Below are 16,457 nucleotides of genomic sequence, written 5' to 3' on the forward strand. Positions count from 1 at the left end.
TTGATGATCAATGTTCGACGCCGCCGTCTTGCTGAGCAATCTGAAGAATAATTTTGAACGTTATCATAATGTTGGCCATATTTTGCTTATTTATTTATTAAATGAAATGAAATTTCACTTAATGATAAAGCATGTAAAACAAAAGTCAATCCCATCCAGACATTTGTGCAAAATTGTAAATCAGAGCTGTATCATGTGAAAATGTTTAAAACTGTACCATCCTGGAAAGCTGGTTTTATCACTCTTCCGCTAAATTTCCACAAATGAAACTAACATGGAATAATCTTCAAGTATAATTCTTTATTGATAGATATATCAGATTAGTGCCTGGGTATGCCCAGTCGAGTAATTTTCATCTTTATTTCAGCATTTTTGCTCAATTTCTATTCATGCATTCTCGTGTCTGTACCACCTACCTTTTATAGGAAGGGATAGCGAAAATTAATTACCATCACTAAGACATATCTTCCTTTGAAAGCTGCTGGTGATTATGCAATGAGACACGAGTAAATTGTCTTCGTATCTGCGCGGCAGATCCTGTTTGGGGCACATGCTTCAAATATTTTTGAGCGGCGGCTTCGAACATGGGTTCAAAGGAAATGAGACAGTTGTGACTCCATTCTCTTGAACCTCCTTGCTCTGACTATATTGAGATGTTATGATATAGGTGGAAAGTACTGAAATGCTTTTACTGCTGTCATTTATGAATATCTACTTCATGTTTATATCTCAGGATATATATGTTCTTTGTAATCATTTCTAGCTTCTGAAAGAAGATGTATTATCAGGGATATAGAAAAATAGATGACATTAAAGTACTTTGACAATGAAACAGATACTAGTACATTATTTGTGATATTATCTATCATCATTATCATTTTTCATGTATCCCGGAGCAAAATTGATGCTCTGGTAGATGAAGCAATGAATTGCTGATGTCAACTTGTTTAAGTAGGACACTGTGTTTTAGCAGGTACAGCTCTGGACTCTCAGGCCAGGATTCAAAGAAGTTTTTCTCATTTTGTCCATGGTTTAAATTCAATCCATTGACTATTATAAGGGCAAAATAGCCATACCTTGCAAATGTACATATCAGCATGTGTACATCATTAGATACAGTGCACTCCCGTTATAATGAATATGATTATAATGAAATTCTGGTTACAACAAAGTAAAAATTCCAGCTGGAACGTTATCTGCTCTATGATTTGTTATTGTTTATCAGTTTGGATATACGAAATTTCGATATAACAAAAGAAAACTGTCAGTCCCGAGGACTTTGTTATAACAAGAGTCCACTGTAGGCCTATATACTGGCATATGCTGTGTAACTATGGGCATTGTTGTTTATGTAATTGAAATTTGCAAATGCCACAGACTAGTGTATATGTAAATTTCCTTTGTGAATTGAATGCTTAAAGAGTACATGCTGGGTTAAAATTCTACCCAGTGGAAAACTCTGTGAACGAAATCATTATCCACAATGTTCCTCTTTACTCAGGTGTATAAAATGGGTACTGTGAAAGTGGGCATTTTTGCAGTGTGGAAATTTTCACGCATTTCATGCAACCAGAAACCAGTGCAAAAATAAAAGTTTGTGAATATTTTTTCCTTGCTATATATTCCAGTAGTTCATATCTTGATTCTGCGGAATTAAAAACATGCAAAACTCATCTTACCCAGCCGAGCAGGTAAAATTACTCACACAAAAATATCCACCTTTATAGTACAATGTAGGTGTCCTACCTGACAATAGTGGCGTAATAATGATGTTGCAGAGCCTTCAAGAAGTATATAGTGTATACAGCCAACTGAAGATGCAATGATAAGTAAGCAAGAGTTTATTACCTCTGCCAAGGGGGGAGATTATGTTTTCGTTACCGTTGGTTTGTTTGTTAGTTAGTTGGTTCGTTTGTTTGTGCGTGTGCAAAATAACTCAAAAAGTAGGGAACGGATTGTGATGAAACTTGCAGGAAAGGTTGAGAATGACACAAGTAACAAACGATTAACTTTTGGTGGTGATCCGAGAATTTTGGGGGAATTTATGAAGGATTTTTTAATGTTTTGGGAGGTAGGGTCAATGAACTTGGGAGTTCAGGCTGCACATATTTGAGGTTTGCATGTGCGCCCTAAAGTGCGTGCTCTAGTTTATGCTAGGGCGAGGCGCGCTGTGCAGCTGAGGGTAAAGGCTTCTATATTGGGAAATCAGGCGGCTTTCAGCACACAATGCAGTACGTATGGGTGGAAATGACTGATCTCAAACAAGATCGGTGCGGGTGGAAATGGGTTGCATGCTTGGCGGAGGTCTGCGCTCTCAGAGTGCTTTTCTAGTTTATTTTATTATCACACATGTTTATACTGTAAAAGACAAAGAGCACAAGGATGAAAAAATCATCACTTTTTGTGTACAAAAGGAACAACAAATGTTATTCCTGGAAACTTTGAAGAGTCAATGTTTGTATTTTGTGAAATTCCTTGATAACCAAAAAGCTTGTTTTTAAGGGGGGCAAACCGACTAAAAAGGCTCCATATATTGGGGGGAAAAAAAACTTTTAGAAAAAGCCAGTCTTGAATGTGGTAGCTCCATTTGTAAGGCATTCATGGAAGTGGAAAGCATTCAGATACTCGTGCAGGAATGGGTTAAAAGCTGCATAAGGCAAAAACCATAAGGAAATCACATTGAAGCATTCGCATCAAAGACAGAATGTTACTTTAAAAAAGATTCAACTTGTTTGTCCAAACATGCTGAAAAGACAGTGGGAAGCAATCGAAAGACAAGAAAAGAAAGTTTAAGGAGCATTGTCACTTCTCATGACTAGACCTATTGGATGTTTCAATGGTGACAGTCAACCCCTGCTAATCTGGTACAAGATGGCATTTTCAGATTAAACAAAATGAAAATTAAAAAAAAAATGTAAAAGACCAGTACAACCATTGACATGGGCAGAAAATCTTATTACACACTCAGGTACTGTAATCAGGCAAATGGAAAATATCATTTACATTTAATATGATCATACTCATTTTATTTTTTTCCCCTCAAAATACACAACAGGTGTATCATCACCACCATCCAAATAATGCAGCATTTGAAGTCAAAAATATATGTAATATATATGTATTTATTTTTCACTAGAACAACCATAAAGAATCGCATTATTTACAAATTATTTGCATGATTAAAAGAACAAAATCACAGAACATAAAAGGAGAGTTAGCAGAGACAAAAATGATAAAGAAATAAGATGTGGTCAAGACAAGACCATAAGTATGAGAAAGAGTTGTGCTTGTAGCAGTAGCTAGTTCTTACTTCTTTATAAAATATGTTCACTAAAACAAGTGCATTTGTATAATGTCTACCACTAAAGACTATAAAAAATTGTGTGCATCTGAAGAGATATCACTATAATACATGATAATGAATATTGTATCCATTTATCATTACTCAGAAATTTGTTCAAATCCTACCTGTGTGTAAAATATCAACTCTTAATACTTTGTGTATTATCCAGTTGTAGTTACTGCTTGTGGTGTCACATTTCATTATGACAAACATGGACTAAAACTCCTAGAAAAAAAAGATATAAGTGGAAGTTAATACAAAATGTACCATGCTTACTTGTGGAAATCAAAATTTGTCAAATTTGCTGGATTTATTCTGTTACAACATAATGAAACATAACATGGACACAAGTTCTAGCATATTGTCTGACCATTTTTTTTTCTTTTACTGCAACTACATATTTAGTATTACAAAGAATATGAACACACATCATACCCTCGGTATATCATCTGCAAACACAAACACACACACACACACACACTGACAAAGCATGCTCATTTTCAGATACACATGGCACTTCTTGCAGTAAGAAACACAGAAGAAGAAAAAATATACGTGTAAGGCTGGAATATCAGTGCTTATCACAGCAAAGTTATGCAGGATATTATAGTTCTTCACAAACAGCTTATAATCATAAACATTTTCAACTGTCTACAACTGATTTATACTTTCAACTGTTTTATATATCAATTCACCAAAAGAGAGAGCTTGAGTTTACAAACTGCTGTTATAGGAAAATTGGTAGTCTCATATACAAATAATTTGAGGATTATTCCAGAAATAAAAATGATAATACAGTGCACTCCCGTTACAACGAACACGGTTATAACGAAATTTCGTTATAACGAAGTAAATCTTCTGGTCCCAAAATTATCACCATTAAAGTCTATGGTACAAAATTCGCTTATAACGAACACGGTTATAGCGAAATTTCCGTTATAACGAAGTCTTTTCCGAGCGCCACAGGCAAAGAAAAACAAAAGAAATGTGCTCTGTTATAACAAAATGCGAATTGCTTTCGAAAATACGTATAGCGGAACATGCATTTATAGCGTCTCTGCATGGGTGAACGCTTCACACCACTGTGTGTTCGCTCCTTGTGTCACGCAATTTCTGAGGGGAACTTGCGTTTATCATTGTAATACAGTTATCCCATCACATTTCACATTTTTAGCTTTCCAGTATTTGATGAGTATTAAGCAAACATAATATGATATTTATAAGTGGTTCCTTGTTTTTGTTATATATTGTATTTGTTCGGTTATAACGAAATTTCGTTATAACGAAAGAAAATTGCCGGTCCCGAGCATTTCGTTATAACGGGAGTGCACTGTATACAGCTGTATGTTTGTTTCAAACACTGTAAGCTGGCAGGTATGTATTTCATCATTGCATCTTCAGTGATACTGTACATGGAATGTGATGTTATTGATATGTACTTTGTTTGTTTGTTTTTAGATTCATTAATTGCTGCATACATGTATGAAATGAACTGGACATTTACTGCCTGTTGCCAAACTTAATAAAACGTATAATCCACGTTGTAATACAGAACACGCAGAGACAGATTCATTGTGTACTTTGTCATTAATGATTTTGCTGTGCTCTAGTTTGCTTTACTTCCAAACATAATCTTCTTCTCCTTCTTCTTTTTCATCTTCTTCTTCTTCCTCCAGAATTATACCAGTATGATGTCAACATTGTTTGTATCAATCTATTTGTATGGTAGTGTTGTGTGTTATGATGTAAAAATGAAAATTGTGACTGGTGTTCCCACCACAGAGTTCCTGGCCAGTGTTTTCAGAGGTGGTTTTGGATATACACTAAGGCCCGAATTCACGAAGGTGGTTTAAACTTAGACCATGGTCTAAAATAAGCGTTAAATAGGCGTACCAATACATGCGCGCATCAATGCATGCTTTTTTACTGGATGGCTGTTAGCGTACGCAATCTGTCAATCATATCTACGCAGAAGAAATATACATAAATCATGGTTTAAATTTAGACCACCTTCGTGAATTCGGGCCTATGAGCCTAGTCACAACTGCAATTTACCCATTGAGAACAGATAAGCCTTCAGACTATGAATGTCATAGATGACTGCTAAGATTTTTCACTTCCTTTCAGGTATATAATACACATTGTACACTATGGAACGGAGAATGGAGGTACCAGTGTTGTTTTTGATGTCATTTCCGTAATTGCTACTATTGCAGTGCCACATACCAGTATGTTTGGTACATACTGTACATACTGTGCATAGATTTTAATATCGTCTGGACACCAATTCCCTTATTTTTCACTTCCTGTATTTTTTTGAAAAAAAATGAAAAATGATACATCTATAAAGCAAATTCTCCACAAAAAAAATACAGCTATGAAACCAAGTGAGGCTATTAAATTCTAAACTGCATTAGAGTTCAAGATTTAATTTCTGCCACTTCCAAACTCCTATAGATCACATGCATTAGCTTAAAGTCACAAAGAAGGTTGCATTATAAAATTGATCAGAACTTTATTTGATTTTGACTGTCACTGATTTAATAAGCTATTATGAAAACTGATATTAACTAGAAAAGCACTCTGAGGGCGCAGACCTCCGCCAAGCATATGCAGCTCATTTCCACCACTGATCTTGTTCTTCCACCCTTACGTATATATAGCATTGTGTGCTGAAAGTCGCCCGATTTCCCAACATAGAAGCCTTTGTTACGTCATAAACCCTCAGCTGCACGGCGCGCCTCGCCCTAGCAGAAACTAGAGCACGCACTTTAGTGCGCGCAGGCAAACCTCAAATATGCGCAGCCTGAACTCCCAAGTTCATTGACCCTACCTGCCAAAATATCAAAAATCCTTCATAAATTCCCCCAAAATTGTCAAATCACTACCAAAAGTTAATCGTTTGTTACTTGTGTCATTCTCAACCTTTTCTGCAAGTTTCATCTCAATCCGTTACCTACTTTTTGAGTTATTTTGCACACGGACAAACGAACGAACTAACTAACAAACTAACGAACAAACCAACGGTAACAAAAATATAACCTCCTCCCTTGGCGGAGGTAATAATGATTAGTCTTTCTTCAAGTCCTTGCAAACAATTTCTCGCAACTTGAACTTCTGCACCTTGCCGGTAACAGTCATAGGGAATGTCTCCATGAAGACGACATGGCGTGGCACCTTGTAGTGGGAGATCTGTGTGAGGGCAGCAAACAAATTCTTAGGTGTATTCTCTGATATCACTTAAGTTCAATTCTAGAGAGCCTCTGGTGCATTTAGTCAGAGGAAAATGAATATAATACTCCTTTTTTTCAGTATGGAATTTCAGACTTTCTTTTCCAAAGTTTTACCACAATTATTTTGTCTTTCAAGCATATCTTTTTTTTAAGTTCCATATAATATCCCGATTACTCTACAGTGGCGGATCCAGAGGGGGGCGCAACCGGCGCACGCCCCCCTTTATTTTTCGTAAAAACAGAAGAAATAAAAAGAAAAACAATGAAATAAAACCCGGAAGTGGCACCAGAAATATTAGTCACGCACTCCCCCTTTACAGAATTCCTGGATCTGCCCCTGCTCTAAAAAGACTTGGAAAAAAAAGAGACATATATCAGAATGTGTTTGTATCATACACAAATATCTACACTTCTCAAATAACTTTTCCATTGCAGCACAAGACCTAACACACATTTCTGTAAAACAGCAAGTCTTTTCTATGATAAGCCTCTTTATATTTCTGGTATATATTCACTTTCATGCCAAATCTGTTTATATTTCTGGTATATGTTCACTTCCATGCTAAGCCTCTTTATATTTCTGATACAGAGACTCCAACTCTCCCATTTTTGCAAAATCTCCCGTTCTCCCACTGGAGGATTTGATTTCTCCCGCCCTGGCTCTGTGTCTCCCGGTGGAAAGGATTTCTTACTTATTGCTATCGTATGTTGAAAAAATAAGCCTTAGATAGCACCACGCACCAGAGAACATCTAGAACCCTAGGAACTTCGTGCTTCGCACACATCAACTTGGAGTCTCCCGTTTGCTAGGGGTTTCGGGCGGGAGAATCTCCAGATCAGAAGGTGCTTGGGGTTGGAGTCTCTGCTGATATTTGTTCACTTTCATGAAAACTCAATCCATAATGATTATGTGTGAGTGTGACAATGACATGGAGGTGCAATGTGGTTTTGATAGAGTGACACTGACCTGGTCCTTGCAGAAGTCAATTACTTCCTGTTGGGTCAGCTCCTGACCTGGTTTGACCCTGATGCAAGCCAACACTTCCTCCCCTAGCCTGGCATCTGGAATACCAATCACCTGTAGGATATAACAAGGAGATATTGGTGCAAAGATTGCCATAACAGTTTCTGTTTGCAATGCAATGTGGGGCAGTTTCTTTTTCCATTTTTACAGTTATCTTTCAGGAGAAAATTGTGATTCACACACATACACATACACACACACACACACACACATACACACAAATATATATGTATATATTATATGTATATATATATATATATATATATATATATATATATATATATATTTATTTATTCATTTATCTATCTTATATATTATATAATTTCAATCATTTCAGTCATTTACTGTCTCATTGCATCTACTGTCATAAAAAAAAAACATACTAAAGCTTGTTAGAACTGCAGGAAAAGAGGAATAAACTGCAAGGCATAATAGGATATGATCTTTTATCTTCTTCAAATTGTTTCTGTATCCTGGCAACAACATACTCAGGTGCATCACGATTCTGCACAATGTGACATTATAACATGGCAGCAAAGCTCACCTATTTCCTCTCTTATTTTCTGTTTCCTCTGATATCTTTTTTTTTTGGCACTTTCTTTTTCTTTCTATTTTTGTCCTCTCTTTCCTATTTTCTTCTGCACTTTTTGTAGTTGTTAGCTTTTTACCCCTCTTTACCCCTTCCTTCTGAGGTACCCACATATTACAACCATCTACTTTTTTTAGTAGATACCTCCATTTTTTTTCAGAATATATTTTTTGAAGTGTGTCTGTAGAATGTCTTTTCTTGTCTTGATCATAGATATGAACATAACCAAAGTCTGTCACTTTTGCATCCTGTGTATTACTCAAATGCAAGTCCAATTTCAATCATTCGGTGATACGCTACCAGCGCATATCACTACTTGCATATTCTGTTGGGAAAAAAAATGAAAATACAGTTTTAATTGAATTGAATTGAACTGAGATGGCCCACATCACAACGCAAAACAAACACCACTGCACTATAACGAAATCTAATATACATCAGTGGACTCCCGTTATAACGAAGTCCTCAGGATGGGCAGTTTTCTTTCGTTATATCGGAATTTCGTTATAACTGAACAAATAAACAATAAAAATACATAGAACGGACAATGTATCATTGTGTTCGTTGTAATGGGAGTGCACTGTACTACAAAACTCCTCAAAGATTTCTCCCATTATCTTTCTCTTCTATACTCACCTGGACGTCTGCCACACTTGGGTGTGTGTGGATAAATTCCTCCACCTCAACTGGCTGGATGTTCCTACCCCCTCGGATGATGAGGTCTTTGATGCGACCCACAATGCTACAGTGACCGTCCTCATCAAACATGGCCAGATCTCTGCACATTCAAGCACAAACACAAAGGAAATAAAACAAAACAATCCTTCAACTATAATCACCAAGATGGTTGCAAAAAAGACAAATTACAAAACAATCTTCAAACATGGCAAGATCTCTTCACATTCAAGCACATACACAAAGGAAATAAAACAAAACAATCCGTTAACAATCATCAAATGAGGTAAATTGGTTGCAAACACACACACACACACACACACACACACACACACACGCACGCACGCACATACACAAAACAATCTTCAAATTTGGAAAGATTGCTTAACAAGCAAGCAAAAAGGAAACACAAATTAACAAAATTTCATTGTTGCTCCAAAAACATGGAAGATGGATGGATGGATGTATGTAATCAATATTAGAACAAACGATTTAAAGTAGACTCCTTTATTCATTAATGACTAGAGGAGGGTCATTATGGAATGATTATATTCATTTGAGTCATTCTGCTTTCACACAAAGATTTGGCTCACATGAGCTTGGACTTTTCAAAATACATTTTTAAAAAAAGAACATTCCTGTTCTTGTGATCAGCATTTCATCATTTCCTACAGTAAGAAGATACCATGTTGTCTTCAATAGTTTAAAGTCTGCCCTATATATTGCTGCTGATTCCAAAGGGATTAAGATAGGTCAGAACTTTCATGAACCAGTTGAGAACAAAACAACCATTGATCAAAACCCACCTGCAAAAGTTTCAACTCAGTTTCATCCACACATAGAAATGATTATCACAACAGGAATTATTAATTTTGTCTTTAATCCAGTGTAGTTACATGAAGTAAATGTAAGTAAATTTCAATTTACTCCCTGTTTTCATGAGTACAAAAGGTTGTCCTCCTGCAGATCATATTTACAGGACAATTCCACCATCATAATATACAAGTGGATTGAGTGAATGCAGCAATATTTGTAGAAAACATCAGTGAAAGTTTGGGGAAAATCGGATAATCCGTTTAAAAGTTATGAATTTCTAAAGTATCTGCATAGTCACTGCTGGATGAGAAGACTACTAGAGTGTATGATGTCACATGCGTACAACGATATAAGGAAAATATAAAGAGAATTTCACAAAATTTAACTTTTTGAAAAAGGTGCACATTTCCTCGACTTGTCACTGACGTATGTTAAGGGTAATATTATTCCCCTTGTCTTCTGAAAGAGGGAAGTCAAGTGTTCTTTTAGTATGCAAGAAAAATGAAAATATCTTGAATTTTCCTTATACTTTCTTTATATCGTTGTACACATGTGACATCACAAGCTGTAGTAGTCTTCGCATCCAGCAGTGACTATTAAAGCAGAAACTTCAAAAATGCATAACTTTTAAACGGATTGTCCAATTTTTGTCAAACTCTTGCTGATGTGTTCTATTAATATTGCTGCATTCACTCAACCCACATGTCTATGAAGGTGAACTTGTCCTTTAAAGTGGAAATGCCAGGTAGGTCTACCAGTATGTCATTTTTGTGTGATTATGACTTGTTTCTACAATAATCATGAACTAAAAAGTTTCAACATATCTTCACAATGAGATTAAACCACTCAATAATGTTTCCAAAGATTTTCCTGAGTTGAATCGAAACCCTTATTAAAATTTCTAGAGATAATGGATTCTTTACTATGGAAAGCCAAATGGAAAAGCTATCATTAAAATGAGAGATGCAATACAATCTGATTTACCCTGTGTGGAACCATCTGGTCTTGTCCATGCACTCACGTGTGGCCTCCTCGTTCTCCCAATAAGACACCATTAATTGATAACCACGTATGCACAGCTCACCCGCGGTGTTGACTGGCACCATGTTGCCAGTTTGAGGATCTATGACCTTTGCCTTGGATGCATGTGAACAAGTTCAATTAGATTGAGATACATCCTGATATATGATGACATAAGTAGAAGTGATGTAACTTAATGTTTACAACATCTGTACAGATAACAAAGGATAACATTAGACTACAATAATGGAATACCACAAAATAACAGCTTGCACAAGGTTTCAGGCACTGGGTTAGAAGTGGGTACGAGCACGTTAGCAACTGTTGTGTTCACAGATATTAGAATTACGTGAGGTTGTTTAGAACCAGTTACCATGGCAATGAATGGCTGTGATGTCACATTTTGATATTCTATAAAAATGACGGGTTAACCTTCCATGTACTTTGTTCACCAACAGGTACGTCCGCTGAGTGCTTTCTTCACTAACAGACTAGTTTACCGACATATTCGAACTTTATACATGCCTTTCTGGCAAAGCTTCTTCTTGACATACTGACGGCTTGCCCTGAGGTTAGCCCAATGCAGCAACAACTAATGTATGCAAACTGGATTCCAAGTATTTAAATGTGTTCTTGAAGTGCAGGTCAATAAAATAGCTAAAGCCCTGTTACTACGTCAGGACGACAAAAGAAACATCCATAACTTTGAATACCGGTATCTTAGAAAAACAGTTTATTGGCACAGAAGTCTGGACACTAACTGTCAATGAAATGGGATTACCTATACCTTCTTAATAATATCTTTAGAGTCACCATACACCCTTCCTGGTGGACTGAGGTACATTATCATGCCTGTGTAGGATGGCTAACTTACAATTACTGTAGGTTAAGTTTATAGGAAGAATTTTATCTGAATACTGATGAGAGAGCATCAAAAATTACAGCTAAGTGCCTGGGCAAGTAAAGGGTTAAACATAGATAGACAACATTCATATGAACCTAACTCACCTCCGTGTGCTGACACAGCTTTCCAACGGTGGTCACTCTTTTATCCTCTGGCATCTCTCGGTCCACTATACTGACCATTGGTCCAGCTTCGGTCAGTCCAAATCCAATCTGTAGGACATATGGTGGAACTCACTAATTGGGGCGAAGTTCCCAAAGCAACCCCTCAGCAGCCCATAAGAATCATACAGTCATTTAGATAACCATAATGCATGCATCTCATATTATTCCTTTTCTACTGTTTGAAACTGTCATTATATTTCATTCAAACATCTTTGGTGATTTCCGGTCCACCATGCACTGAATTCTTTACAGAGTATGAGGTAGCCCTTTCACTCCAGACAGAGCTCTTTGAAAACGTATGGAAACGGCTCAAAGTGAATGCTGCAGATGAAGAAAGTTATAAAATGATGTCTATGAAAATAAGAATACTAAGAAAATGGCAACTTATACTAATATTTTCATCATCTTTTCATCATCATATTCATTTTAGTTTCATCAACAACTTTGTCGTTGGGACCACTATCACTATCACCATGATCATAATGATTAATCACTACTTTCAAAAACTTTTTCAACAAAGAGAACTTTCCATGCATGCAAGGAATCTCATTAAAACTAATATACTATTGAAAATGAGTAATAATGGAGGGCTGAAAAGTTTTGGAAGCAGGGATGTAGAGCGAGTGGAGGTTTAAGATAAGAAGATGGGGTAAGATATAGAAGGGAAATGGGTGGTGGAGGAGGAAGAGGAGGAGGAGGGGAGGAAGAGGAGGAGGAAGAGGATGAAGAGGAGGAGGAGGATGAAGAGGAGGAGGAGGAGGAGGAAGAAGAGGAGGAAATCTGTGGGAGGGGGAGGGATAAATGAGCAAGAGAGATAAAAGATAATGATCTGGATGACATAAACTTACAGCCAAGTAATCCATCCCCATTTCTTTCACCACCTGCTGGGCCAGATCCGAGGGACAGGGTGATCCTCCTACAACCCCGAAGGATAGTGAGCTGAGATCAGTGTCCTTGAAGCTCGGCTGGTTTATCATATCGATGAACATAGTAGGTGTGCCATACAGCGCAGTACATCTTGTACAATTACAAACAGACAAAAACATAACATACAAAGATTACAGGCACTGATTACAAGATTCTGTGTACACGACAACTTGTGATACTTGCTCCACACAACTTCAGTGAATTCCATTGACAATATGCCTTGCAAAATTTGGCATTGGTTGTGAGTTGATGGATATTGCTCCATGACGTTTGCTCCTGCAACAATTGCTCCCACTAAGTATCTGCACGCTAAGACAACCAAACATACATTCTAATTACAAACATAACTCTAACCCTAATCCTAATCCTCACATCAAAATAAACCTAAAACCCTATCACAACCCTAATCCTACCCCTAAGTCCTTGGAGAAAATAGACCGGGGCAATTGTCACAGGAGCAAATGTGTCACGGTTGGATGTAGAATAAGACTTAATTCCCAACTACCATTTTGCTGGATTTCAAAAGTACAGATGCACAAACTACAAAATTTTAGTGCACAAACAAATCTTCTTTAATAAAAAAAAAATGGCCTGCCATCTTGGCCCTGTCAAAATTTTGTCTGCTCTTACTTGCCCATTTCACAAAAACAAGTCTATAATTTTTTGATCGCAAGACCTTTTTAAACAATCATGCAAACTGCCATCAATTTTTCGCTACAGTAAAGTCCTTTCCAGGTTATTTTCCGATACACATCAAAATATTGCCATTCCTGGAAAATTCTGGAGACTTGGGAATTTCTTTCAGATCATAATCTCCATGGTGGCAGAAAAGAAAGAGCTGTCAAATACGAGGAAAATTAAAATTTTGATATATTGGTGGAGCAAATGTCGACGGAGCAAATGTCATGGAACATTGTCATGGAGCATTTGTTGCAATTTTTAGAGCATTTGTTGGTGGAGCATATGTGACCCTGCTCCTCAAAACAAACAAAAAGTCGCCAGACATGAACTTTTAGTTAAGACCATATTCTGAAAGAGCAGACTTTAAGCTTTAAAATGATGTATTACTCAAATCAAATGGACTCTCCTAACCTATCTAAATATTGGAAAGAAAGCACAAACTCAGGAAAAGTGTGAACTGAGAAAAGAGGCTCTGAAGTACAGTGTCTATTCAAGCGCTTAATCTTTACCAAACCGTGCTGGCTATGCGATGAATGGGACAAAAAACAGGAAGTAAACCACCAGAGTAACAACAATGAAGGGATTATTAGATTACACTGAAATTAAACATGCCTCATTAACACATTCTGTCCATAATTAATGCCAACTTTCAAAGCAGTAGCACTATCCTTTCAAAAGTTATTAGAGTTGAAAGTGAAGAGTGGGGACAAGGTTTTTCAGAAATGAAAAAGGGATTCTAAAGACACACCTAATCACACTATTCTACCTAAAATGTTCGAGATAAACTACTAAAAAACACACTTTCCTGCCCGTTTTATGATACCAAATTTTAGCATAATGTAAAAGAAGACCCGCTCTTTCAGAAAATATGAAAAAGTCAAGTTCGGCTAGGTTGACCCATTTCACTTATTTTCAGTCCTCACACAAAATCAGTGTGTGCGACTTTATGTTCGTTTTGAGGTGCACGGTCACATATGTCATGGAACCCTTTCTAAAACCTGAACTGAGATTCTTTAATTTTTAACTGTCTTCACTCACTTCTCATCCTGGACGGCCTTGAGTGCAGCGCTAGGGTTGTAGGATGCTGTGGGGTAGACATTGGGCACCCCATACAGTAAGCCCACGATTGGTCCAGCTGCCAGGCCAAATATGTGATAGAGGGGTACCGGAAGGCAGGCCTTGTGGCCCTGGTGAGAGATGTTGGGAAAAAGCAGGGTATTATACAAATATACTTGGCCTTGAGAGTTTCTTGTTAAAACTATGGGCAGAGGTGACTCCAAACTAGTACTATTCACTGAGGGGCGCAGCCCCGAAGTGAATAGTACTAGTTTGGAGTCACCGAGGCCCATAGTTTTAACAAGAAACTCGAAACTAGGCAAAGTATATTTGTTTTATATTTTGGATCAAAAATTTGAATAACTAAAAAGTGAAAATCAATATAGGCTTAGCCTAACCCCGGGACGCTCCGTGTACACAGTTACACTGCAACACTGCGTGTTGGGGCTGGTCGCAGTTAGGCTTAGCCGCACTGCGGCGGCAGCGCAGCGCCTGCAATACGCAACAGTGCGAGAGACCGGAAATTGAAAAACGTAGCAGCCGTGGCACCGCCAGAGTTGCCCGTCGCATGTATCCAAGCGCTCGTATGGCCGCTGCAAACCTGAACACTAGAATTCGGGACCAGACGTGGACGGACCACGTACACTTGATTGTAAAGAAGGGTGATTGTGACATCATTTTGCAAATAGTATATACTATTTGCAAAATGTCGTCATAAAAGTGACGTCATTTTGCAAATAGTACTTCATGGAGTGTCAAACACACCAACACTCTAAAATAGTTCAAAATACCTATAATCACGTGAAGCTCTTTTAACCAATCAATGGAAGACAAATTTTTGATCCAAAATATAATAGGGTATATATACATACAGTACATATCATTATATTGATATATCTTTATACTGCTCTCTCCCATCTTTCTCCCCCCCCCCCCGCCTCTCTCTATCTATCTATCTATCTATATAATCTATCTATCTATCTATCTATCTATCTATCTATCTATCTATCTATCTGTCTATCTAATCTATCTATCTATCTATCTGTCTATCTAATCCATCTATCTATCTATCTATCTATCTATCTATCTATCTATTTCTCCATCTTTCTATCTATCTATCTGTATGTATATACATGTATATAATCATTTCATATTACATGCTTCACAAAAACCAAAGAGGTTCGAATATCAAAGCGGCATTCAACTTTGAAATTTGGACAGAAGGTATCTAAAATATAAAACATTTGATTTTTATGCAAATGAAAGTTATTACCATTCTTCAGCTATTAAAACAACTTGATTTTTCAGTTTCCTTGGTTGTAACATAATTATTATGCAACTTTCTCAGGGTGTCTTGATGACAAGTCCCGTGTGTGCTTTAGAAGAGCAGCAAGACTGATAATTATACTTGATGCTGTTAATCAAATATGCAAAAATATTTGATGGTTGAAAGAGTTAAAAGATGTTGAAAACTATCCCACTATTAAAACAACTTGATTTTTCAGTTTCCTTGGTTGTAACATAATTATTATGCAACTTTCTCAGGGTGTCTTGATGACAAGTCCCGTGTGTGCTTTAGAAGAGCAGCAAGACTGATTATTATACTTGATGCTGTTAATCAAATATGCAAAAATATTTGATGGTTGAAAGAGTTAAAAGATGTTGAAAACTATCCCACTGAGTCCTAAAAACCAGATTTCTATCGCTTGAGTATTAAATCTTATCATATAAGCTTTTACTGTTTATCATCAGTATTTCGTAGGGGAGAGAAAAAAAAATGATTTTTTTTTTTTTTTTTTAATGAAAGACCTTCATAGTAAATGTAATTATATTGGTTTCAATTTCAATTTTATCAAAATTCCACCAAACATACAGCTGATTTTCTAGTTGGCAACATAATCTATTTACATAAATTCATGTTTCTCTCTTGAATTGGCAAATTCTTGTGATTCTGTTTTTTAATTTTGTGCCAATTTATGGAATTTATCCAGCATTTACATCTAATCATTCTCTAGTATAAGACAT

General features: G+C 36.8%; 1 protein-coding gene across 1 annotated transcript in view; it reads right to left on the reverse strand.

The window, feature by feature from the left end:
- Positions 1–4,651: 4,651 nt before the first annotated feature.
- The window catches only part of LOC139731465 (uncharacterized), a 56,499-nt gene continuing 44,693 nt past the window's right edge, over positions 4,652–16,457 (reverse strand). Inside the window, exons 19-25 of the mRNA XM_071642349.1 lie at positions 14,415–14,563; positions 12,617–12,785; positions 11,709–11,816; positions 10,665–10,816; positions 8,826–8,967; positions 7,544–7,654; positions 4,652–6,535 (exon numbers count right to left, since the gene is read on the reverse strand). Of these exons, the coding sequence (XP_071498450.1) occupies positions 6,413–6,535; positions 7,544–7,654; positions 8,826–8,967; positions 10,665–10,816; positions 11,709–11,816; positions 12,617–12,785; positions 14,415–14,563 (954 nt within the window). The 3' untranslated portion in view covers positions 4,652–6,412. The remainder of the gene's footprint in view (positions 6,536–7,543; positions 7,655–8,825; positions 8,968–10,664; positions 10,817–11,708; positions 11,817–12,616; positions 12,786–14,414; positions 14,564–16,457) is intronic.

This window comes from Diadema antillarum, unplaced genomic scaffold, assembly GCF_040938485.1.
Source record: "Diadema antillarum isolate AM-2024a unplaced genomic scaffold, OU_Dant_1.0 seq00000375_RagTag, whole genome shotgun sequence".
NCBI lineage: Eukaryota > Metazoa > Echinodermata > Echinoidea > Diadematoida > Diadematidae > Diadema > Diadema antillarum.